The sequence below is a fragment of the Anolis carolinensis genome, chromosome 1 (genome assembly GCF_035594765.1).
Source record: "Anolis carolinensis isolate JA03-04 chromosome 1, rAnoCar3.1.pri, whole genome shotgun sequence".
Lineage (NCBI taxonomy): Eukaryota > Metazoa > Chordata > Lepidosauria > Squamata > Dactyloidae > Anolis > Anolis carolinensis.
In genome coordinates, this window is record NC_085841.1 from 211,510,082 (window position 1) to 211,535,460 (window position 25,379).

Here is a 25,379-nt window from a genome sequence, read left to right on the forward strand (position 1 = left end):
TAGGGTGATTAACTGAAACTTTAATGCTGGCTTCCAACTGACACTCTTGTCATACCCTGGACTCTCCACAGATATATATTTTTTTCCTTTCCTTGTCTAGTTTATCCATATCTCACAACCTTTGAGGATGCCTGCCATAGATGTGGGCGAAACGTCAGGAGAGAATACTTCTGGAACATGGCCACACAGCCCGAAAGACATACAACAACCCAGTGCTGTAGGTGATGCTGTTTAGGGAGGTGTGCCTTTGTGCCCAAATAAAATAAATCCTACAGAAAGGCTCTAATCTTCCTATTTGTTCATTTCCAAAAAGCAAAATAGCAAGAAAAAGAAGAAAATACAAGTCCTCTGACCAAAGAAATGAATTTTATTTTTGGTTGTGGTTTGGACCACATTACACCCCTTGGGCATGTACTGATCTGGAAACATTTTAATCTATTGAGTTTTATGTGTTGTCTGTCATTGAGCTTGCCTCCAAAGTCACAGCTGGTAAAACCAAATGGGGCCTTTTTTCACCATCAAGGCCAATGCTACGGTTCAGTGGACACATTTGTCCTTTGGGTTAAGCTGTGGGCCTAATTACAGACCACAGTTAATAGATTTACAATAGGCAACAGTGGAAAGGAGGGAAATTGCTGCATTGATTTGGAATACCTCTCTGGCTGTGAGTGTTAGATGGTAAAATCTTGAGAAATACACTTGATAAACAAAAATATCCTTTGTTGTTTCTTTAATCAATTTAGAAATGTATTTTCTCATGAAAAAAAATCCTACCGGACCTCCAAATGAACAGATGCATTATCGGAGGTAACCACTTTGTTTCCAGTGGGAAGAAATTACCGGCTAAATGTGAACACCTGCCAAGGAGCAGACTCCACAAACAGAACAGCCAGGTAGTAGCCTACTGTGAATTTGCTCAAAGGGATTTGGGATGAGACAATTTGATAGTCCACATGTCAACAATTGCTAGGATTTCACCTGTTTGAACTTAATGTTTGTTTTTTAAAGCAAAATATGGCACAATTCTTTCTTTAAAAAAAATGAGAACACTAGCCATCCATAATGATGAGACACATGGCCATATCATTGCTTGTGTTGTTGTTTTTAACTGCTATCAAGTCAACTTTAACATATGGCAATTTTATGAATGAGAGACTGCTCAGTCATCTGTATCACCAACACTCCTGCTCAGTGGGTTGCTGTGGATTTTCTGAGCTGTATGGCCGCATTCCAGAAGCATTTTCTCCTGATGTTTCGCCCACATCTATGGCAGGCATCGTCAGAAGTTGCAAGGTCTGTTGGAAACTAGGCACCACAATTGAAGAGAAATGATGACTAGCTGGAATGTGTCCAGAGGAGGGTGACTAAAATGATCAAGGGTCTGGAGAACAAGCCCTATGAGGAGCGGCTTAAAGAGCTGGGCATGTTAAGCCTGCAGAAGAGAAGACTGAAAGGAGACATGATAGCCCTGTATAAATATATGAAGGGAAGTCTTAGGGAGGAGGGAGCAAGCTTGTTTTCTGCTGCCCTGCAGACTAGGATGTGAAACAACGGCTTCAAACTACAGGAAAGGAGATTCCACCTGAACATCAGGAAGAACTTCCTCACAGTGAGAGCTGTTCAGCAGTGGAACTCTCTGCCCCAGACTGTGGTGGAGGCTCCTTCTTTGGAGGCTTTTAAGCAGAGGCTGGATGGCCATCTGTCGGGGGTGCTTTGAGTGCGATTTTCCTGCTTCTTGGCAGGGGGTTGGACTGGTTGGACTGAGGTCTCTTCCAACTCTATGATTCTACATATATGTTTGGGTGTGGTGTGGGTTATGCATGAATACCAGTGATATATCTCCAGAATTCATAGTTGGTTATGTGTAGGTAACTGTAGGTTACAATTATAAGTTCCCTAGCTTGCGTACCAAACAATGCCCAGGTTATTTGAAAAGGCCTTGTTTGTTTTTGAATGTGAGGTGATATCAGTTTGGTCATACGTTACACTATATCTTAGAAAAAAACTCAGTCTGTGCTTTTGTTTTTTATGAATGCTCCCATTAGAATTTGCATAAGAATGTGGGTGAATTACAATTCCCAAAAATCTGGGTCAATCCTCCGAAAACTCCTCCAGTATTCACAGGTAGCCATGTTGGGTCTGTGTGCCAAATTTGGTCCAAATCTGTTGGGTTTTGTTTTCTGGATAAGGGTAAACTACAGCTTCCTGGTTCCCAGGGTAATCTTTCTGAAACACCTGTCAGGATTCACAGTTGGCCAGTTGAGTCTGTGTGTCAAGTTTGGTCCAGATTCATCATTTGCTGGGTTCAGGGTTCTCTGAATATGGGTGAGCTATAATTCTCTGGTGCCAAAGTCAATCGCCCGAAAAGCCTACCAGTATTCACAGTTGGCAGCGTTGGATCTGTGTGCCAAGTTTGGTCCAGATCTGTCATTGGTGGGGTTCAGAGGGCTCACAGAATACAGGTGAACTATAACTCCCAGAGATAAAGGTTAATCACCTTCAAAGTCCACCAGTATTCCCAGCTGGCCATGTTTGGTCCAGATCTGTCATCAGATGGGTTTAGTGTTCTCTGAATATGGGTGAACTATAACTCCTAAATGTCAAGGTCAGTCAACCCCAAACCCCACCAGTATGCAAATCTGACATGTTGGGTCTCTGTGGCAAGTTAGTTCCAGGTCCATCGTTGGTGGGGTTCAGAGTGGTCTTAGATTACAGCTGAACTATAAATCCCAGTCCCTACAAGTCCTATAAATCATGATTAATTCTTTCTAGTCTATTCAGTTGCGGATCAATTCCTCTGTTTGCTGTGTGCCATAGGAAAGGGTTAAGGGAGAGGCAGTGGGCGGGATCATGCAAATGGAGAGAGAACGGAACTCTGGGATGTGCTTGCTATAACCTGCAATGTCCTGGGAGGGAGTGCCATATACACACATTCAGATTTTCACTTTTATTATGTGTATAGATTACTCAAGAAGCTCCTTCTGCTTCTTGTTATTCATACTCCTGCTCTTTTTAAAATACCGTATATTCTCTTTTCCCTTTCCTGAAAGAAATGGCAGAAAGGATTTCTTGCGTTCTTTCTCATCTCACACTATTCCTCCCCTTACAACAGCTGTGATTCTTGCTACTTATCACATTTACGTTTTCTGTAAAATTGTCAAAAGGTTTTGAGAAACAAACAGAACAAAATCGTTCCAAAGCAACTGCTGACAGGAAATAGCAAGAAAAGGGGGGGGGGGATTGAGAGATGAGCAAAAGGACAGATATCAAACAGATTTTTAAAAACAAATGTTTAATCAGGAATTGCTGGCAAGTCTCCAGCACTGAGCAATTTTTGGCAGGTGCCATACTGATGAGCAAGAAACCATTCCAATAGATAATTCAGTTGCAAAATTATGCAAGAAATACTCGAGTTTTCAAGATGCAGTTTATAAATCACCACATGACTTCTTTTTAAAAAAATGAATTAGAAGTTGGCAACATTAAGGGAGACTACGCAGATTATATTTCTATTTTTGTACATAGCCAAACACAGTCACTGAAATGTAGTTTGCAGGCTCTAATCCACAGTAAACTGTATTCAGGATCCTGCATTAGTTATGAATGTAAAATCAGACTAACCGTTTTAAAATGTGGGTTCCACATTGGAAAAAATGCAATATACAAATTACAGAAATAATGAGATACACTATCACACTATACTTTTATAGTATACTAGCTGTGCCCGGCCACGCGTTGCTGTGGCGTTGTCTGATAGCGTTGGTGAGAAATTGTTGAGGTAGTGGTGGTATTGAATGTCTGTTGTATGGTTGTCTTTATGTTTAGTATGCACACTGAAATGGATTATATGGCAGTGTGGAGTCACGATAATCCAGTTCAAAGCAGATAATATAAGATTATAGCTGTGTGGAAGGGCCTTGAGTCTACACTGCCATATAATCCAGTTAAAATCTGATAATCTGTGGAAGAGGCCTAAGTGAGGCCTAACTGTGCCTGTCCCCTGGGCTGAGTAGGTTGCTAGGAGACCAAGTGGGCGGAGCTTAGCCTTCAAACTGGCAGCAATTGGATAAAAACTATTATTCATCTCCCTGTAATTAGGACTTTATTTTTCTTTTCTTTTTGTTGTATCAACCTAGAGCCGTGAATGATGGGTTGTGTTGTCAAATTTCGAGGTTGGGGGGCCTGTAGTTTTGTTGTTTTGTCCGCTGCCCTGATGCCATCACTCTTTTATATATATAGGTCATTCTAATAACTACAGTGAAAGCATCATATGGAATACTGGGAATTAGCAAAAGGCATTTAAATTTCTCAGCCTTAAAGTTTTTGATTCTCATGAAACTGCAAATCCTAGAATTCCACAGAATGTTGTCATGGCAGTTAAAGTGGAATAATAGCACTATAACAGTACAATGTGATAACTAGGCTTGTAAACCACACTGGACACAGTGGGACGTTGGATGTTAAGTAAATGTGCCCTGTAAAGCCACACTCTCGTGTATTACATCTGAGGATTACATCTGAGTAAACAAGCCAGTTTACATCATAAGCCAGTCTGTTATGAGCACCATATGAAAAGAACTGGTATAGGACTGAAAAATGGCATCTCTAAACACCAGCTAGATTGCATTTGACATTTTCCCCTGCCATCCATGGGCCACTGAATTCTGGAAGGTTAGGGTGCTTGTAGCCTGTAGTTGTGTTTTGACATCTACAAACCATAATCTTTCTGTCATTGTCTATACCATTTTTAGTTCTACTGTAGCTTCTTATTATCCTACAGATAGTAGGAAGGAGAAGCTCATCTGACAAATACCTGAATAAGCCTAGACGGCCTTTCTAATTATCAGGTTTTATGCAATAGATTTTGAATACTTAACTGTATGGTTTCCCATTGGTCATTCCACTTTTTTTCAAAAGGCAACTAAAATTTCTAAAGCTTCCCACAGCACAGCAGCAAGGATGTGATATGAATGATTTCTCACTTGTCATCAAACCACATCTATCTATCTATATATATAAAAGAGTGATGGAATCCTGGCACCGAGCAAAACAACAAAACTAAACACTCCCCAACCTCGAAATTTCACAACACAATCCATCATCCACGCCTCGAGGTTGAAACCACAAAATATCATGTCACGAACCTCCACAGGGCCTAAAAAAACCCAAAAACCGGAGCTATTCAGTGCAATTCCAATGGGCCACAGCAACGCGTGGCAGGGCACAGCTAGTCTTTCTTATAAATTAATATGTTGTGCTTTGAGCCTTCTGTTACTCTCAGCATGTATGCAAAGCATAGGACAGGCAAACAGCAGAGAAAGACAAATGGATCCAGTGTTTCTCTGGCCCTGACAAGAATACATAGTTGCTTAGACAATGTAATTTTGCTGTTAGGACGTTGCAATGCTAAGGTTTGTAATTTAAGAAATGATAGACATGGGCTTGTTCAAATATGATGACTGGATGATGCTTTCATGCATGACATTACCATGAGAGTCACGCACAGAAATTGTCACACATCAGACAACATGGCAAATACATAGGGTAAGAGAAAAGTCACATTGAGAACAGTTTCAGACAAGGTTTTCATATTTGCAGTCACCTTGCCTCAAACATAAGCTTTTACTTAGATGGTGGCATCCAGGCATTGATGTTGGTTGTGACTATTCCATGTTTACCCCACTTCTGTATGTCTTTCATAAGCAAAAAAGTGGAGGAGGAAAGGACAGATTAGGTAATATTTGTTGAGTAGTGAGTGCTAGAACTGCCATGGCTCAATGCTATACAATCTTGGGTGTTGTAGCTTTACAAGGTCTATAGCCGTCTCTGCCAAAGAGTGTTAGGCCCTTGCCAAACTACAAATCCCAGGGTTTCATAGTATCAAGCCATGGCAGTTAAAGAAGTGTCAAACTGCATTAATTCTACAGTGTAGACACATGTCATTTCACTTTAAAGAGGTTTTCAGGGAATCAGTTTGCACACTTCAGTTGCCAAGTCCTTGTACTCAGTCAAACAAGAGGCCAGTCTAGAAGCGTACATTTTGGCAACCTTTTTGGTCGCATGCTTCCTTTGCAGTCTCTCTTCTGGGGCATTTCAAGTAGAAAAATCGTCTCCGGTTACCTTGGTGATCAAATGAAGCTAAAATTACCCATAATTGTTGCTCAGTTCACAGCTCCCACATTGTTTCCAAGGCTACAAAATACCTCAATTAATTGCAATGCTCTGTATTGAAAGGGTTTCCCCTTTGCTCCAGGTTATTGTTTAGAAGACCAGCTGATCTAGCTAGGCCTTAAGGCAGCTATAGCCTTCCAACCATCTTTGATAATGATGTGAATTTACAAATTGAAAACATGACTTCTAAATTATACAGAGCAATCTGATTCATTGGCAAGCCAGCAACTCCACCAGAAAATATATAGCCCCATAACCATAAACTCTGTGTTCGTAATCAGAATCTGTTGGGTTTTATATAGTTCAAAAATATGATATGAGTTATGCTATCAACCTAAGGAAGCAGCTGTTACTGACTTCAAAGCAGGAGTAATCAAGTCTTTTAAAAATGTTTAAAAAGGAAAACATAACTACAGAAATGGCCTCCCAAACTGGAGCTTATGCACACATTTCCAAAAAAAAGGCCCAGATTTTGCATTCTGACAGAGCCCTGCTGCCCTGGGCAACGTTCTAAAAACTAGAACATTTGTTTAAAAATGAAGTCCAGGTAGGGAATTTGGTGCAGTCAAAGAATTGGCATTTTATCATGTTGGCTGTCTTCTTTTTATCTTGTTCCACCATGGTATTATATGTTATAAAAAAAGATAAAGGTTTCCCCTGACGTTAAGTCCAGTCGTGTCCGACTCTGGGGGCTGGTGCTCATCTCCATTTCTAAGCTGAAGAGCCGGCGTTGTCCATAGACACCTCCAAGGACATGTGGCCGGCATGACTGCATGGAACGCCGTTACATGTTATAGGGTTCAGAAAAGCTGTTGAAGACCAACATCTTAGGCCCCTTCCACACAGCTGTATAAAATCCACATTGAACTGGATTATATGGCAGTGTGGGCTCAGATAACCCAATTCAAATCAGATACTGTGGATTATCTACCTTGATATTCTGGGTTATATGGCTGTGTCAAGGGGCCCTTAGTCAAGATGAATTAACCTTCTTTACTGAAGACTTAAGCCATTGGGCCATTGACTGAGGATGTTAAAACAGGGACCATCCTGGTTGGGAATTCTTGTGGTTGTCAAAAACACCCCTCAAAAACCAGAAACAAAAAGATAATGGACAGCCCAGTGCTGCCAGATGCTTTACACAACTGAGCACCATTTTTGTGTTCCTTCCTTCCATCCATCTTTCCTTCCTTACTTCCTAATACAGGGAAAATTCCTACAAAGGAAGATACCACATACTCTCATATATAAGAAGCCTCGTGAAGGCAGATTTTAGGGACAAAATTATGGATTTTGATACAACTTGCAGATAAATTGCGGGTTATTCCACAGAGAGGGGAAAACATCGATACCAGGGGCCAGCTACCACTTGGCTGCAGCTGTATCTACACTGCCATATATTCCATATTATCAAATAATCCAAATTATCTACTTTGACTTGGATTATATGAGTATACACTGCTATATAATCCAGTTTAAAGCAGATAATCTGGATTTTAAAAAGCAGTGTATAAGAGCCTGTCACTGCTACTTTGCCACCCAGACATTCAAAAAGACCAGAAATGGTGGCATGGTAGTCTTATAGGACCTCCCTACCGTGTTTCCATGAAAATATGACAGTGTCTTATATTAATTTTTGCTCCCAAAGATGCGCTGGGTCTTATTTTCAGGGGATGTCTTATTTTTCCATGAAGGAGAATTCACATTTATTATTGAACAAAAAATGAACATTATGTACTGTACAGTGGTAGTCATCACAAACCAGCATAACCAGACAAACTGTGAATCCTATCAAATATTTCTTGTTATTACCATTATTTCCATGTACAACACTCTATGGTATGTACATTTACCAATCCTGCATACTCTGGTGTTCTGTTTGACGGGAATGCTTCCAAACAAAAACTCTGCTAGGTCTTACTTTCAGGGGAGGCCTTATATTTAGCAATTCAGCAAAACCTCTACTAGGTCTTATTTTCCAGGGATGTCTTATTTTCAGGGAAACACGGTAGATGGACTAAGCTCTTGTCTTTCACTATCCTAGCCTATCCTTAGGAGCCTCCGGTGGCCTAGGGGATAAAAGCCTCGTGACTTGAAGGTTGGTTTGCTGACCTGAAAGCTGCCAGGTTCGAACCCCACCCGGGGAGGGCGCGGATGAGCTCCCTCTATCAGCTCCAGCTCCATGCGGGAACATGAGAAAAGCCTCCCACAAAACATCAAAAACATCCAGGCGTCCCCAATTCTCTCACTCCAGAAGCAACTCCGGTTGCTCCTGACACAAAGAAAAGAAAAAAAAACCCTACCCTTGATATTTCCTTTTCTGATGAGTTAAAAGTACAGTATTCATAGTGACTCATGGATGAGCCAACTCAGGGGTATATTTTTTCTTTTTACAGTAGAGTCTCACTTATCCAAGATAAACGGGCCAGCAGAACATTGGATAAGCGAAAATCTTAGATAATAAGGAGGGATTAAGAAAAAAGCCTATTAAACATAAAATTACATTATGATTTTACAAATTAAGCATCATGTTTTACAAGAAATTGACAGAAAAAGCAGTTCAATACACAGTAAGGTTATGTAATAATTATTGTATGTACGAATTTAGCACCAAAATATTGCAACATTTACTACAAAAACAATGACTACTAAAAGGCAGACTGCCTTGAATAATACAGAACCTTGGATAAGTGGAGCTTGGAAAAGTAAGACTCTACTGTACTTAAATTTCTAGACTTATATATGAGTACAAAGGGTAACTGCCTTCCCTCTCCGGCTGCTATCTGAGGAAGCACACTCCTTAGTTGCAAGTCCTGTGAATCCTACAGCTCAAAAGGTGAAAAGCCGAGGGCATGCAACCCACTTAGTGGCTGTCCCCCTCCCACACACTTCTCAGGGTCTTGGATGTCTCCTTCACCATTTGTCTGTACTCATGCTGCAAGGGCCTGACCTTGTCAGCACAGAAAGTTTCACTTGCACAAAACAAAATTGCAGTTACTGTATGGCAGCAGCTTGTACTTATTTATAGATCACTTTCTGAATAGTTGTAATTTATGTAGGAATTTGCTGGGTGAAATAGCAATTGGGTATCTAGTATAGCAAAAGGGCTGCATGCAGATTATCAGAACAATAACAGCAGGCACCTCAGTTCCAATTCAAGATGGCAAATGGTGTTAATCCATTAGCAAAAAATATCTCTTTTTCTTTCCACCTATAGATATTATGTCTGCATAGGCACTGACTGATTTATTGAAGGGGAAATGTAGAAAGTACGGCTGCTCCTTTTAAATGTTTTAGGGAATAGCACACACAATACTGAAGTGAAACAATATATTTTTTCCATGTCCATTTCAGGAAAGCTTCGAATTTTTTGCAGTTTCTTCTTTGGCAAAAGAAATAAATACAGTAGAGTCTCACTTATCCAAGCTAAACAGGCTGGCAGAAGTTTGGATAAGCCAATATGTTGGATAATAAAGAGGGATTAAGGAAAAGCCTATTTAACATCAAATTAGGTTATGATTTTACAAATTAAGCACCAAAGCATCATGTTATACAACAAATTTGACGGAAAAAGTAGTTCAATACGCAGTTATGTTATGTTGTAATTACTGTATTTACGAATTTAGTACCAAAATATGATATATTGAAAACATTGACTACAAAAATGGCTTGGATAAGTGAGGCTTGGATAAGTGAGACTCTACTGTAAAAGGTTTTTTTACCACACCATACTGTACTGCACCATACCATACCATAGATTAGTAATTCCCAACCTTTGGTTCTCCAGGTGTCTGGGATCTCAACTCCAATCATTTTGGACAACTGTCCGGAATTCTGGGAGCTAAAGTCCAGAACACCTAGGGGGTCAAAGGTTGGAAACCACTGTCATAGCATTTTAACATTAATGTTTTATGAACATTAAAATTGGCTAAAATCTGCTTTTAAAAGTAAAAGTCTGATATCAAACATTACATTTTGTATCTTTGGAAAGAGAACAAAAATAAAGATCAAGTAAAGGTTTCTTCTAGACATTTTGCAAGAATGGTACAACCAAACAGACAAAAGTAACACGTGTCCAGACATGTGACGTAATGTAAAAATCAAGATGTATAGTCCACGCACTGCTTTGCCAGAGAAAGACGATATGTGCCACACAGGTGAACAATAACAAACAAATGGTTTATTCCTTCAAGTTCCTTCAAGGTCAAGCCAGTCACTTCAAGGATACCGTCCATCCATCTTGCCCTTGGTCGGCCCCTCTTCCTTTTTCCTTCCTTTCCCCCCAGCATCATTCTCTTCTCCAAGCTTTCCTGTCTTCTCAAGTCCTTCATCTTTGCCTCTAATATCCTTCCCCCAGTGAACAGTCGGGCTTTATTTTCTGGAGTATGCATTGGTTTGCAGTCCAAGGCACTCTTTGTCTCCTTTTTCCAATTGTACAAGAAAATATTCTTGAAAATGGAAATGACAGAAATTGAAATGGGGACTTTTTCAATGGATTTCATTGCTTGAGTTTCATCTCTAGAGATCATAGGGACTTGTCACTGGTATCAGCAGTGTAAATGATGGAGAAAAGGACAATAATATAGAAAAAGAGAGCTGGCTGTAACACATTTTGGATGCCATGAAAAGAGAAGCAAATTGACGATTACATAATTTCCTAGCATTTGTGGCCCAAGTCATGCTGCTGGAGTGGGCAGATAAAACCTCGATTTGTAGGGTTTCAAATAAGGAGAAATGAATTATCCTCTAAAAGTACTGTAAAAGATATACTCCAAGTAGAATCATAGAGTTGGAAGAGACCACAAGGACCATCCAATCCAAACCCCATCCCATGCAGGAACACCCAATAAAACCACTCCTGATAGATGGCCATCCAGCCTCTGCTTAAAAACCTCCAGAAAATGAGACTCCACCATTGCTCCAAGACAGCAAATTTTCCTGCAATTTTAATTCATTGCTCCATATCCTAAGTGAACCATTTTATCCTATAATGTACCAGGGATTGGTACTGATGAGGAACTGGAAAATAGGATTTTTAGACATATATTGTATGCACATTAGAAGCAGTGAAATGTAGAAAAATCAGACTCTCTCTGTGTTAGATTCTGTGTAAATGTACAAGCTGGGAGAAGGGGGGCCTGTTATCTATACATTCCACTGTGAATTGGTTCCTAGTACAGCAAATAGAAAGAGAGCAGACAGGTCAAAGTAGGCCTCTTGATGGATTTCTCTTGGTGTCTGTGACTTGCTACAGGCTTTTAGAGTGCTTAGATAGAAAAATGCTGATCGTGCATATTTATACCCATGTATGTAAACATGTGAAGTGACATACTAATGACGAGATGTATGTAGAAGCATGTTCTTTGTCTGAAAATGTATAAACGGCAATGTCAACGCCTTGATCGGGGCTCTGGTTTGCTTTTGGAAGAGATTCCACTTCCAGAGACTCAGCTGAAAATAATAAACCGGACTTTTTGGCCTCTCAAAGGATCGCTCTTAGTGTTATCTCTCATGTCATCTATATCATTTTCATATTTGTGCCCATTGGCTACACCTGTGTCTTTCTTTTCTGGAAATTCTTCATGTATCCACAGTCCATGGAGGACGGGTTGACAGCACAAATCCACAAGTTTGAGCAGCATGCTTTTAAACACACTGCAAGAAGATTAATTTCTCTAGTTAACACACTGGGAATACAAACATATTGTCACACAATGGGAAAGATGAAGGAATGAGTTTTCTTTCCTTCCAGAATGAAAATCCTTTTCATTCAGGTTTCTTGGTTTGTCTGTGAGGCTTAAACATGATTTCTAACATCAAATTAGAGGAGGGGACTGCAGGCAGTTCAAAGCAGGATACAAACCTCCCCATAATAGAGAAGCATCATGAAGCTGGGAATCCTGTGATTCTACAAAGCCAATTGCATTCTTTCAAGGTCTATTGCACAATCTCCCAATATAGGCAATTTGTTGTTGAAAGAAACCAATGGGCTACCCCAATACGCTCAAAGCTTATTTAGTGGCAAATGTGAAAAACAGGCAATGTTCTGAGCTTGGCTGCACAAAGAGGATCTCTCGGTGGTTATTTTCATTCCATTTGTTCCTGGACTGATTCAATTTCATTTTGGTCCCCATTTTAAAGTTAGGATTTACAATGCTTGTTGTATTGAGTCCATACTTAACAATAGCAATTATTTTAATTACATACATCAAGAATGACAAGAGTTACATGAATCAGTCTTCCAAAATGGACCATGAAAAGGAAGTATCATTTTAAAACAAATGCTAAGATTTTACTTTTCAATAAACACATGCATACTGTTTCATCAAAATAGATTTTGGGGCTTAGCTCATAAATCTCCCAAATAGGGACCTCCAGTGCCTAGAGATAAAGATAAATCATACTGAGAAGACACTGAACCATGAAATGATTCTGTTAACATGTCATCTGTCTAGAATATCCTCAACAGAAGGGTCTAAATGGTGAATGGAAAGTGATCAGGTAAAGTTGTTAATTTGGAATATGAACATTTTAATCTCTTCCATTTGTGTGTATACACTTGAGCACATAAATATTAAGCAAAGGATTACGCAAAACAGGTAATATTTTACCTTTCTATCTCTTATCCAAAATGCTTGGGACTAGAAGAGTTTTTGATTTTTGATTTTTTCTCCAGATTTTGGAATATTTCCACACACATAATGATATATCAAATCTAAAAATGAAATTCACTAATAGCCTGAAGGTCATATTATATGCATCATTTTTAATTTAAACATTATCTACAGTGAACCATTAGAAAGCAAAAATATTACTATCTCCGTCACACATGAGATAATTTCAGATTTTGGAGTACAGTAGAGTCTCACTTATCCAACATTCGCTTATCTAACATTCTGGATTATCCAACACAGTCTGCCTTTTAGTAGTCAATTTTTTTTGTAGTCAATGTTTTCAATACATTGTGATGTTTTGGTACTAAATTCGTAAACACAGTAATTACTAGGTAGCGTTACTGTGTATTGAACTACTTTTTCTGTCAAATTTGTAGTTAAACATGATGTTTTGGTGCTTAATTTGTAAAATCATAACCTAATTTGATGTTTTCCTTAATCAGTCCTTATTATTCAACATATTCGCTTATCCAATGTTCTGCTGGCCCGTTTATGTTGGATAAGTGAGACTCTACTGTATTTCAGTTTTTGGAATTCTGGACAGGGCTGCTCAACTTGTACTGTATCATTCAAATGAACCATTCAAAAAGTAAAACATGTTTATCTTCCAGAAGGGATTAGCATCATTATCAAAGAAGCTAAAAACGCTTAAGCAGTGCTGAATGTTGCTAGTATTTCAAATCAAGCAACTTTATCATTGCCAGGACTTGGATACTGATTTCATGGCCTTAGGTTTGTGCCTTAGGTTTGGTGTCATTGCCACTTCTGCTCAATGAATCCACCTTATGAAGTTTTGGCTCTCATTATCCCTGACCACTGTTTATGAGATTGGGGCTTTCATGAGTAGAGACCAACAACATATGGAGTTCACCAAGCTGGGGGAAATAGCAGAACAGGAAGAGTAAAAAATAGTACTGTCAAAGGCACTTTTTTCTAAATATAATCATATGTGATTATTTCTCCCTAGGTTTGATTCAGTGAACTTTGGCAGATATCAAGGTGCCCACCCAGTATGTTTTCTTTTCCAAAACCTCCCTCCTCTGCTTCTCCTCCCAAGCTGGTTATTTTATTTTTGAGAGAGAGACAGAGACAGAGACAAAAAGCGAATGTTTTCAAAAGCGAAAGGAGCATGTGAGAGAAACCCTTGCAAGCCAGATTGCATGGGCAGAAGGGGAAGAAAAAAAGATATTCTTGCAAATTTTCACGATTCATTACTATTACTATTACTACTACTACTACTACTACTACTACTATTATTGCAAGAACATTTGAGTCCAAAGGGAGGGAAGGAGGGAAAAGAGAGCAACAGAAAGTGTGTATTTCTTTTTATTCCTAAGGAAACAAAAATGAGGTGGGGTTTTTTGGGAGGGGGAGAGAAGTTTTTAAAAGCCTTTTCTGGCTACTTTTAGAGTTTGAAAAAGGGAGAAAGAAAAGAGGTGGGAAAGGGCAGGAGAATAGAGGACAAAGTTGTTTTTAGGGGAATATTGCAGGAGGAAAATGCACATCGAGAGAGGATTTGCAAAGGTTTCAGGGGGAAATACACATGTGAAATTAGTATAATGATAGATCTATATCTAGCTTTGCATTATTTATGTAGGCATTATATGTTTGCCTGTTACTATGTTGGAAGCTGGCCTGAGTCCCCGGGGGGAGATAGATAGGGCAGCGTGCAAATGAAGCTGATGATGCTGATGCTGATGATGAAGATGATTATAAAGTTATAAGTCCACTTATAGAGTTAGTTTACTATTTTTCTTTGAAAATATTCAAAACATTTAACCCACTGATGCCTCAATTAATGTAATTTTATTGGTATCTAATTTTATTTTTGAAATTTACCAGTAGCTGCTGCATTTCCCACCTTCGGCTTATACTCGAGTCAATAAGTTTTCCCAGTTTTTTTTGTGGTAAAATTAGGTGCCTCGGCTTATATTCGGGTCGGCTTATACTCGAGTATATACGGTAATAAGACTTGGAGGTTTTTTCTTCATTACTAGCCTTTCTGACTAGGATCAATTATAATATGACAAGAGTATAGCCGAACGTAAGATGTGGAGCTAAAATTAATTATGGTGGAAGAATATCCAAACCCTTTACCCTTGCTACTTCTCAAGACAAAAGGCAAACAACACGACTATAAGAAAAATAGTATATCTTGCCTGCTTTTGGTAACATATCATTCAATGAAAGGGGATTTGGAGATTTCAAAAGTTAGCATGTATTCTTGTGCCTTTTTCGTTGACCTAGTATAGGTATCGGAGCCCCGGTGGCGAAGTGTGTTAAAGCACTGAGCTGCTGAACTTGCAGACCGAAAGGTCCCAGGTTCAAATCCCGGGAGTGGAATGAGCACCCGCTGTTAGCCCCAGCTCCCGCCAACCTAGCAGTTCGAAAACATGCCAATGTGAGTAGATCAATAGGTACTGCTCCGGCGGGAAGGTAATGGCGTCGATGCAGTCATGCCGGCCACATGACCTTGGAGGTGTCTACGGACAACGCCGGCTCTTCGGCTTAGAAATGGAGATGAGACCAACCCCCAGAGTCAGACATGACTGGACTTTAATGCGCCAAATTGCTGTGTGTGTGTGTAAAGAAATCCTTGCAAAGTTGTTTGCAAGAGATCTCTGCAAAAAGGGAGCTGAGTTTTGCAGAGGCAAGCCACGCCTCAAACAATGTATCGGTTTGCTGGCAGGTGGCTGGGTTTTGTCAGTTGGGAATCTGAGCTTGCAGGGAGAGCACAGAAAAGACAGGCTCTCTAGCTACGGTCAAGTAGCAGTTTAAATATGCTATGCTGGATATATTGAATGCTGATTGTTTAGTTATTTATCCTATGCAACTACAAGGACATTGTACGATTGCTGAACTGTTTACTTAACTTCAACTCAACAAGTAAAGTTCCTTTGTTCTTTCAATTCCTCTGCCTGGTCTGAGTCTTTTGCACATGGTGTTAACTGGACGCTGCTGGTTCCGCTATACACACTAACAGACTTAACGTCAGGGGAAACCTTTACCTTAGTATAGGTATCACTGCAGTTTGGGTTGAGGGTAAACAATTACCACAAAACACTCTTTTACCAACAAGGCAAGGCTCTGTCATGGTTAATGGGGGAATTTTTCAATTCTCATGTGAACCAATGGTGTACCAGTTCACCCACCAGTATCTGCCATATTCTGTCCCTGGGCTGCACCAGATTCGATCTGGGGCCACCATGCATAGTCACCCAAACCTAGCTTCATCTCTGTTTCCAGATGAAAAGACTGCCAGAAAAGTAAAAATGTAAATAATCGATAGCTTCTGTTGTAAGGTAATAGGGGTGAAATCATTTCAAGTGACTGAAAACGAGGATGTCTTGTGAGTGGCATTTACAACCCCTCAGTTAGGAGGCAGACTGATCCAGTCAGCAAAAAATGGCCATGCAGAATTAATAAAGTCAAAATAATAGGAAAAGAAAGGGAATTGCTTTGCAAAAATGAGTCAAGTACAGCAAATCAATACTTCATAACATTGCCTATCCTGTTTCTGAATTCAGCTGCCTTATTTTATTTCCAGATCAAACGCCGCTCTGTTCTGTTGGTAAAATTAATACGCAGCATTCTGCTGTGAAACTTCTCTTGAAACTTTACTCCTGTGCAGGTGGGTCAAGCAGAATCGGGGCTCCCAGTGGGGTAAAAAGGGGGCACAATGCACCCCAGCCCACCTCCACACCAGGGTCACAATGTTGGCTAACTGTGGGGAAAAAATTCAGCATCCATGGAGAAGGGATTGATGTTACCTATTCTTCGCCCTGATGACGAAGTGTGTTAAAGCACTGAGCTGCTGAACTTGCAGACGGAAAGGTCCCAGGTTCAAACCCCGGGAGCGGCGGGAGCGGCCACTGTTAGCTCCAGCTTCTGCCAACCTAGTAGTTTGAAAACATGCCAATGTGAGTAGATCAATAGGTACCGCTCCAGCGGGAAGGTAACAGCGCTCCATGCAGTCATGCCGGCCACATGATCTTGGAGGTGCCTACGGACAGCGCCGGTTCTTTGGCTTAGAAATGGAGATGAGCACCAAACCCCAGAATCAGACATGACTGGACTTAACATCAGGGGAAAACCTTTACCTTTTATTCTTTGGCATACATAAATTTATAAACAACTACTCTTTTTTAAAATCTCATTTTCTCTTGCCCAATATACTGGCTGAGAAATGGGCTCCAAAAGGAGAATACATTTCTGCTCAGTGTACATTTTCTCTTTTATGTAGACATCGGAGTTATATACAAACTATTTCATTGGTGGATAATAAAAAGTCACCTGGAGGTTGCTAAGCAACTGCCAATACCTTCAGCTACCATTTCAGAGTGCTTTGGCAGTGAAGGTAGTCATTTTTAACATTATTTTTGTTGATGTCACTTTACCACCTGGTTGCTTTTCCTATAGAACCAGTATGAGTCTAGTGTGGAGAGAAGGAAGGCAGAGTCATCTGACATATTAAACCTATTATATGCTCCTACTTTATGTGTGTATCTGTATACTCCGGTGGCTCAGTGTGTTAAAGCACTGAGCTGCTGAACTTGCAGACCGAAAGGTCCCAGGTTTAAACCCGGGGAGCGGAGTGAGCGCCCACTGTTATCTCCAGCTTCTGCCAACCTAGCAGTTCGAAAACATGCCAATGTGAGTAGATCAATAGGTACCTTCTGGCGGGAAGGTAACGGCGCTCCATGCAGTCACACCGGCCACATGACCTTGGAGGTGTCTCTTCGGCTTAGAAATGGAGATGAGCACCAACCCCCAGAGTCAGACATGACTGGACTTATCATTAGGGGAAACCTTTACCTTTATACAGTAGAGTCTCACTTATCCAACATAAACGGGCCAGCAGAACGTTGGATAAGTGAATATGTTGGATAATAAGGAGAGATTAAAGAAAAGCGTATTAAACATCAAATTAGGTTATGATTTTACAAATTAAGCACCAAAACATCATGTTATACAATAAATTTGACAGAAAAAGTAATTCAATACACAGTAATGCTATCTAGTAATTACTGTATTTACGAATTTAGTACCAAAATATCACGATATATTGAAAACATTGACTACAAAAATGCGTTGGATAATCCAGAACGTTGGATAAGCGAGTGTTGGATAAGTGAGACTCTACTGTATGTGTGTGTGTGTGTATATATATATATATATATACACACACATATATATACACACACGCACACACACACACACACACATGTGCGCACGCACACAATAAAAGAGAAAGTTGTATGTGTGTGGCTGGGGCTCCCACTTTCACAGTTATGACCCCCACCACAGAGGAGCCACCAAAGGCCCTCCCTCCAATGACATTGCAGGTTATAGAGAGCACCGTGAACATGTACAAGAGCTGTGCTGTCGAAGGCTTTCATGGCCAGAATCACATGATTGTTGTGTGTTTTCTGGGCTGTATGGCCATGTTCCAGAAGTATTCTCTCCTGACATTTCGCCCACATCTGTGGCAGGCATCCTCAGAAGTTGTGAGGTATACCTCTGAGGATGCCTGCTATAGATGTGGGTGAAACGTCAGGAGAGAATATTTCTGGAACATGGCCATACACACATGGAAAATACACAACAACCCTGTATAAGAGATGGCAGTCCCTGCCAATGTCATCCACAAACACAATACTGCCCACCACTCAAGTAAATGCTTTCATACAAGGACAATTTCATACTAGGTTGTCCTCTCCCATAGACATCTTGGTGTTTCTTACTCTTTCTACTGGTGTGGAATTTGCATGACCCCACCCACTGCCTCTCCCATAATCCTTTCCAACTCTTTTCTATACAGCACAGCAAACAGAATGGAATTGATCACCAACTGAACATACTGGAGGGGTTTGGGGGACTGACTCAACATGATGAAAGTTGTAGTTCACCCTACATCAAGACAGAGCACTGGTGACCCCCAACGACAATGGACCAGGACCAGACTTGGCACACAGAACCTCTATGACCACCTGGACATACTGAAGGAGGTTGGGGGGGGGGGGGGCTAACCCAGCAGGTTGGAAGTTGTAGTTCACCTTGCAGCCAAAGAGCACTCTGAATCCCGCCAATAATGCATCTGGAACAAACTTGGCACACATGCCCAACATGACCAATACTGATACAGTTTGAGGGAGTTAATCTGGCATTGAGTTGTAGTCCACCCACATGTTTATACATTTTCTTAATCAGACTATTCATAAATAAAATAAAATAAATGACCCGGGCATAGCTGGGTACATAAGTGTGGGTACACTTACTTATATATCCAGCTATGCCCATGTTATATCTATATATATTAAAGTGAAAAATTAGTTTCCATTCAATTCTGTTCCATTTCAGCCATAAGTCTCTACAAAAAGGAAGGTGGAAATGAAATTATTTGACACATAATGCCCTACCAACACGCTGATGCCAGGTTCTGGAGCTATCACATCTTTGCAAATGAAAAAGTACTCTCATCCATTTAGCCCCCCCCCCCTTCCTGATTTACACCAACATCAAACCCTTTGTGCTTGGTACTACAGTAGTTAAAAAAGGTAAAGGGTTTTCCTCTGATGTTAAGTCTAGTCATGACCAACTCTGGGGGTTGGTGATCATCTCCATTTCTAAGCCGAAGAGCCGGCGTTGTCCGTAGACACCTCTAAGGTCATGTGGCCAGCATGACTGTATGGAGCGCCGTTACCTTCCTGCCAGAGCGGTACCTATTGATCTACTCACATTTGCATGTTTTCGAACTGCTAGGTTGGCAGGAGCTGGGGCTAACAGCAGGCGCTCATTCCGCTACCGGGATTCGAACCTGGGACCTTTTGGTCCGCAAGTTCAGAAGCTCAGTGCTTTAATGTACGTTGTAATTACTGTATTTAAGAATTTAGCACCAAAATATCACGATATATTGAAAACATTGACTACAAAAATGGCTTGGATAATCCAGAAACTTGGATAAGCGAGGCTTGGATAAGTGAGACTCTACTGTAGTACTGAAGTTGCAATGGCATGAAATGTCATTTGAAAATAAAAGACAAGCTATTTAGGAGTTTATTTATTAAATTCACTGTATGTCCCCTATAAATAGATACCCCATAATTCTTTTGTCATGCAGACGTATAAGCCGGGTTCTAGCTAGAAAGAGATAAATCCTACACAGAAAGGCAAACATCCCTGTTCCATAGATCTTCCTACCACCTGCTGCTATTTTACAAGACTCCACCATGAGACGGTTATTCACAAATGCTGTTTACAGCCTCAGCTTGACAGAATTTATGGACGCTCCTCAGAAAACGTTAAGGCTCCCCCCTTGCTGCTTTAACTGCTGCAGCCTGTTCTACACCTGTGCAAGGAGGGAGAGAGTGGGGAATGGAGACGAACCGCTGCTTAAGTTTGAGTGATTTTTCCAAAGAGCAGTGGCAGTTCATTGCTGGGTTGTGTAGAAGAGATAATATGATGCAGAATGTTGGAGGGCCTCATCTGCATATAAATAGACGTAATCAGAAATGCAAATAGCAATCAGGGGAAATTGTCAAAAGCCCCACGATAATTGTGTGATTGTGCAGATAACAAAAGGTCAAATATTTTCATTGTCTCCTCCTTCAAATTGCTATTAGCTAGTGGCTATCCTTTCCCTTTTGCAATATGGGAAATGAAAGAAGCAGACATTTCCCAGCTGGCAACCAACCACGGCAACTGCTTGATAGAGATCCTCACACTCACACACTTACACGGAAACACACATACGTAATCATTTTGTAAAAACTGCTCTGTAATTAATTTGTATTTTCTGGTGGCCTGTGAAAACCTGGCTCCTTCAGCTGGGAGGAAACAACACAACAACAAAATAACCAAATCTTGGGTATGAAATAAATATACACTGACGTGCAGGTTTGGCAAAATGGAATATTTTAATTTCTGTGTATTAGTAAGCAACAGAGAAGGATGCTGCTCTGTCACTTATTTCTAATACCTTTAACAATTTGAAATTTATAATTTGCTGCAAATCTTCTCCTTTAACACATTGTATTTTTCTATATTAAAGGTCTTTATTTTTTGGGAAATTAATAATTTTTCCAATATATTCTGCAAAATTCTACATATTGAAATGCTGTAATGTAGAACATTTCTCTGCCAATGTGTAAATCAGGGCCAGTGAGCATCTTCCTAATTGCGATGTCTCTTTGCACACTTTCCCCAATTAGGATAACTTACGATGCAATGATGCACCAAATATGTATTTTCACTGTTGAAATGCTGCTGTTGCCTTTGTGAGCAACGGTCTAGCAAGCCAAGAGAGCCACCTAGTGCCTTACCTTGGGATCTTGAAAAGGGTCTTCACTGGGTGCATGTCAAATAGAGGCGGATCACCATCTCCCAATTCAATGGCCGTGATCCCAAGGGACCACACATCACAACGGGCATCATAGGAGTAGTCATATTGCTGCTCACAGGCAATGACCTACCAGATAAAAAGCATGGGAGGTGCTACAGGTTAGTAATTTCCCTATTGCCCAAGTAAACCATACAACAGTATTTCTTCACTTTTCTAATCTAGCTCAGCACTCATACTTTTCCCAATTGCTTACATATGTTTCAAGTAACACATGCCCATCTAAGAGATACAGGCATCATCTCCATTACAGTATAATGCTGTTTGAAACTACATTATGTGATCACTGTAGACTCACATAATGCAGTTAAACTGAGTTATACGAGTCTAGACTGGCCATATAATACAGTTTCATACTAGATGGGGCCTAGTTTTTAATGTGGCCCACAGAACAACCTAGCAGTTCGAAAACATGCCAATGTGAGTAGATCAATAGGTACTGCTCCGGCGGGAAGGTAACGGCGCTCCATGCAGTCATGCTGGCCACATGGCCTTGGAGGTGTCTACGGACAACGCCGGCTCTTCGGCTTGGAAATGGAGATGAGCACCAACCCCCAGAGTCAGACATGACTGGACTTAACGTCAGGGGAAACCTTTACCTTTTTACAGAACACGGCATAAACAAGTACATTCTTTTTTCTTAAAAGTTAGTAGCATTGTGTAGTTTGACCTTGTGCTACTAAAGCTATCATTCTGTATTCTCTGTCCAGTAAGAAATCACAAATGTCATTTATTTGTTTTGGGGTTTTCTTGCACCCTTAAAGTTTTTGTGCCTAAAGTTTTTTTGTGAGGGAGTAGGGGAATTTCAGGGCTTCTCAAAACTGACTTATGCCACAATTTTGTGCCATTTCATCTGGATAAGAAGCAGCATTCAAGGTAATTAAATTCACTAATAACATACATAGTCAAATACAGTAGAGTCTCACTTATCCAACACTCGCTTATCCAACATTTTGGATTATCCAAGCCATTTTTGTAGTCAATGTTTTCAATACATCGAGATATTTTGGTGCTAAATTCATAAATACAGTAATTACTACATAGCATTACTGCGTATTGAACTACTTTTTCCGTCAAATTTGTTGTATAACATGATGTTTTGGTGCTTAATTTGTAAAATCATAACCGAATTTGATGTTTAATAGGCTTTTCCTTAATACCTCCTTATTATCCAACATATTTGCTTATCCAACATTCTGCCGGCCCGTTTATGTTGGATAAGTGAGATTCTACTGTATATGAAAAATAGGGTTGTTGTATGTTTTCCAGGCTGTATGGCCATGTTCCAGAAGTATTCTGGAACATGGCCATACAGCCAGGAAAGCATACAACAACCCTGTGATCCTGGCCATGAAAGCCTTCGACAACAATATGAAAAATAAACAATAATTTGAGCAGCAAATCTATTCAACAAGTCTAAAAATCAGAAACCTACAAGCCTAATAATCTGAATTGTAAACTAAAATAGATTTTTCTAAAAAGAATTTAAAAAATCAAGTTGGGGAAGTTTGTTGTCAGAAATATTAAAAATTAATTAGGTATTTTTAATTACAAAAATGTGAGTCAAGCACTGAAAGAAATCAAGGCATAAACATAATACATCCAGTATTGTAAACAATGAGGTCAAAGCACTGAAAGGGTTAAATGGATGCAACAAAATCTGCAGTTCAATGTAAGCAGGTGTGCCTGTAGCTCAGTATGCCTCAGTATTAACCTCAGTGTGAGAGAGGCCTCTGTGTGAGGTAGGCCACAGTGTGAAATAGGCCTCAGTGTGAGAGACGGCCCTGGGAGAGAAGCCTCTGTGTGAAGTAGGCCTCAGCCTGAGAAGGCCTGATGTGAAAGGCTTTGTTGAGAGAAGCTCCAGTGTGAAGGTTGTGTATAAAAGCTACTGTGTGAAGCTCCTGTGTAAGTTTGTTGCGAGAGGAGGCTCTGTGAGAGTGAAGCTGTTTATCTTCATAAGAAAGAAGTCCAGCATGGAAGCAAAGAAGGAAATATAAAGAACTTTATTTGTGTTGTGGAAACCTTGTTCTTGTAAATAGTTCAACCATATTATTTTGCTATAAAGAAATGCATCCTAAGGAAGAGATAACATTGTGTGTTTTTGTTCTTTTTATCACTTTTGGCTACTGGTGTTGGGTTACGCTGCTGCTAATAAGTTACTCTGCTGTGCATTTATGAGGGTCTTTTGTTAATAAGCCCACTCATCCAATAAGGATTTTTTTTTGTGTCAGGAGCGACTTGAGAAACTGCAATAAGGGTTATGGGCCCAGTATAGCCCAGTATAACCCAATCTAGCCCAGTACAGACCAGTAGAGGAAATATTGAGGCTGAAGAAATACGGCAATGGCATTTTAAGCAAGTGGACTGCCTTTTGAAAGGTTGACTGCCAACAATTATGCCACATGGTCAATTAAAATGAAAAAAATATCTTCATTAGGAGGCCTTTTGTGTGGGGTGGCCAAGCTTTCAGTGCAGAATAGGCACTAAAATAAAATCAGAAAAAACACTTGGAAAGGTACCCTGTTTCCCCTAAAATAAGACATTCCCAGAAAATAAGACCTAGTAGAGGTTTTGCTGAATTGCTAAATATAAGGCCTCCCCCGAAAGTAAGACCTAGCAAAGTTTTTGTTTGGAAGCATGCCTGCCGAACAGAACACCAAAGCATGCAGGATTGGTAAATGTACGTACCATAGAGTGTTGTACATGGAAATATTGATAGTAACAAGAAATTCTTGATAGGATTCACAGTTTGTCTGGTTATGCTGGTTTGTGATGACAACTACTGTACAGTATATAATAAATGTCATTTTTTTGTTCAACAATAAATGTGAATTCTTCTTCATGGAAAAATATGACATCCCCTGAAAATAAGACCTAGAGCATCTTTGGGAGCAAAAAATAATATAAGACACTGTCTTATTTTCGGGGAAACACGGTATTTCAGAGTATAATGGCACCATGGGAAAACTCTACCTTAACTTCTGAAAGTGGAGGTACAAACAGTCAAATGTGTAAATTTAAAACAAAAATGGACAGAGTGCAAACTGTGGGATACAAAGCTATCATGGGTTTAAAAAAATAATGACCTGGCCAATAAACTATGGGTGGTATAAAACACTTTTTTTTTGCAAATTTTCCCCATAATCCCCCCCAAATGCTCCAAAATATCCCTTTGGGTGTGTGGGAGATATTATATTTCTATCACATTTTACAGGATGCAGTGGGGGCAATACAAGCCCAAGATAAATCATTTTTTGAAACCCAAAGCATAGTGAAAAAGTTCCCTAGAAGTGCTTAGAGGGCATTTTTTAAGGAGAAAATTTGGACCCCCCAACACTCCCTGGGCTAATGCGGGCCCCTAACTTTCTACAGATACCCACCCCTAGTTTAATGCAACTCTTTGTTCCATGACTTTCCCAAGATCTTTTTTTAATAGACTTTTTATTAAGATTTCTTTTATAATACAATAATAATACAATAGTAATAAAGAGGGAAAAAAAGAAAAGAAGAAAGGAAAAACAAGAGAAAAAGAAGGGTTAATATATAGATATGAAAAAAGGGACATAAATAGAGTAGATTTAATACTGCAAGTTAGAGTATCTATTTTACTATGTGTATTACCTACACTAAATTGTGTATATTCTGGAAAAAATTAATTAATTTTTTTGTTATTATTGTTATAGTTAATTAATTACAGTAGATAGAAGAATATATATATATATATATACAGTAGAGTCTCAGTTATCCAACATAAATGGGCTGGCAGAATGTTGGATAAGCGAATATGTTGGATAATAAGGAGGGATTAAGGAAAAGCCTATTAAACATCAAATTAGGTTATGATTTTACAAATGAAGCACCAAAACATCATGTTAGACAACAAATTTGGCAGAAAAAGTAGTTCAATACGCAGTAATGCTATGTAGTAATTATTGTATTTATGAATTTAGCACCAAAATATCACGATATATTGAAAACATTGACTCCAAAAATGCGTTGGATAATCCAGAACGTTGGATAAGCGAGTGTTGGATAAGTGAGACTCTACTGTATGTATATATGTGTGTATATATATATATATATATATATATATATATATATAGTGTAGGCGAAGAGGAAATGGAGATATAAACATA

General features: G+C 39.7%; 1 protein-coding gene across 1 annotated transcript in view; it reads right to left on the reverse strand.

Moving 5' to 3' along the window:
* Positions 1-25,379, reverse strand: part of myo3b (myosin IIIB) — a 316,686-nt gene that overhangs the window by 258,714 nt on the left and 32,593 nt on the right. The window contains exon 6 of the mRNA XM_008119035.3: positions 21,167-21,312. Within this exon, the coding sequence (XP_008117242.1) occupies positions 21,167-21,312 (146 nt within the window). The remainder of the gene's footprint in view (positions 1-21,166; positions 21,313-25,379) is intronic.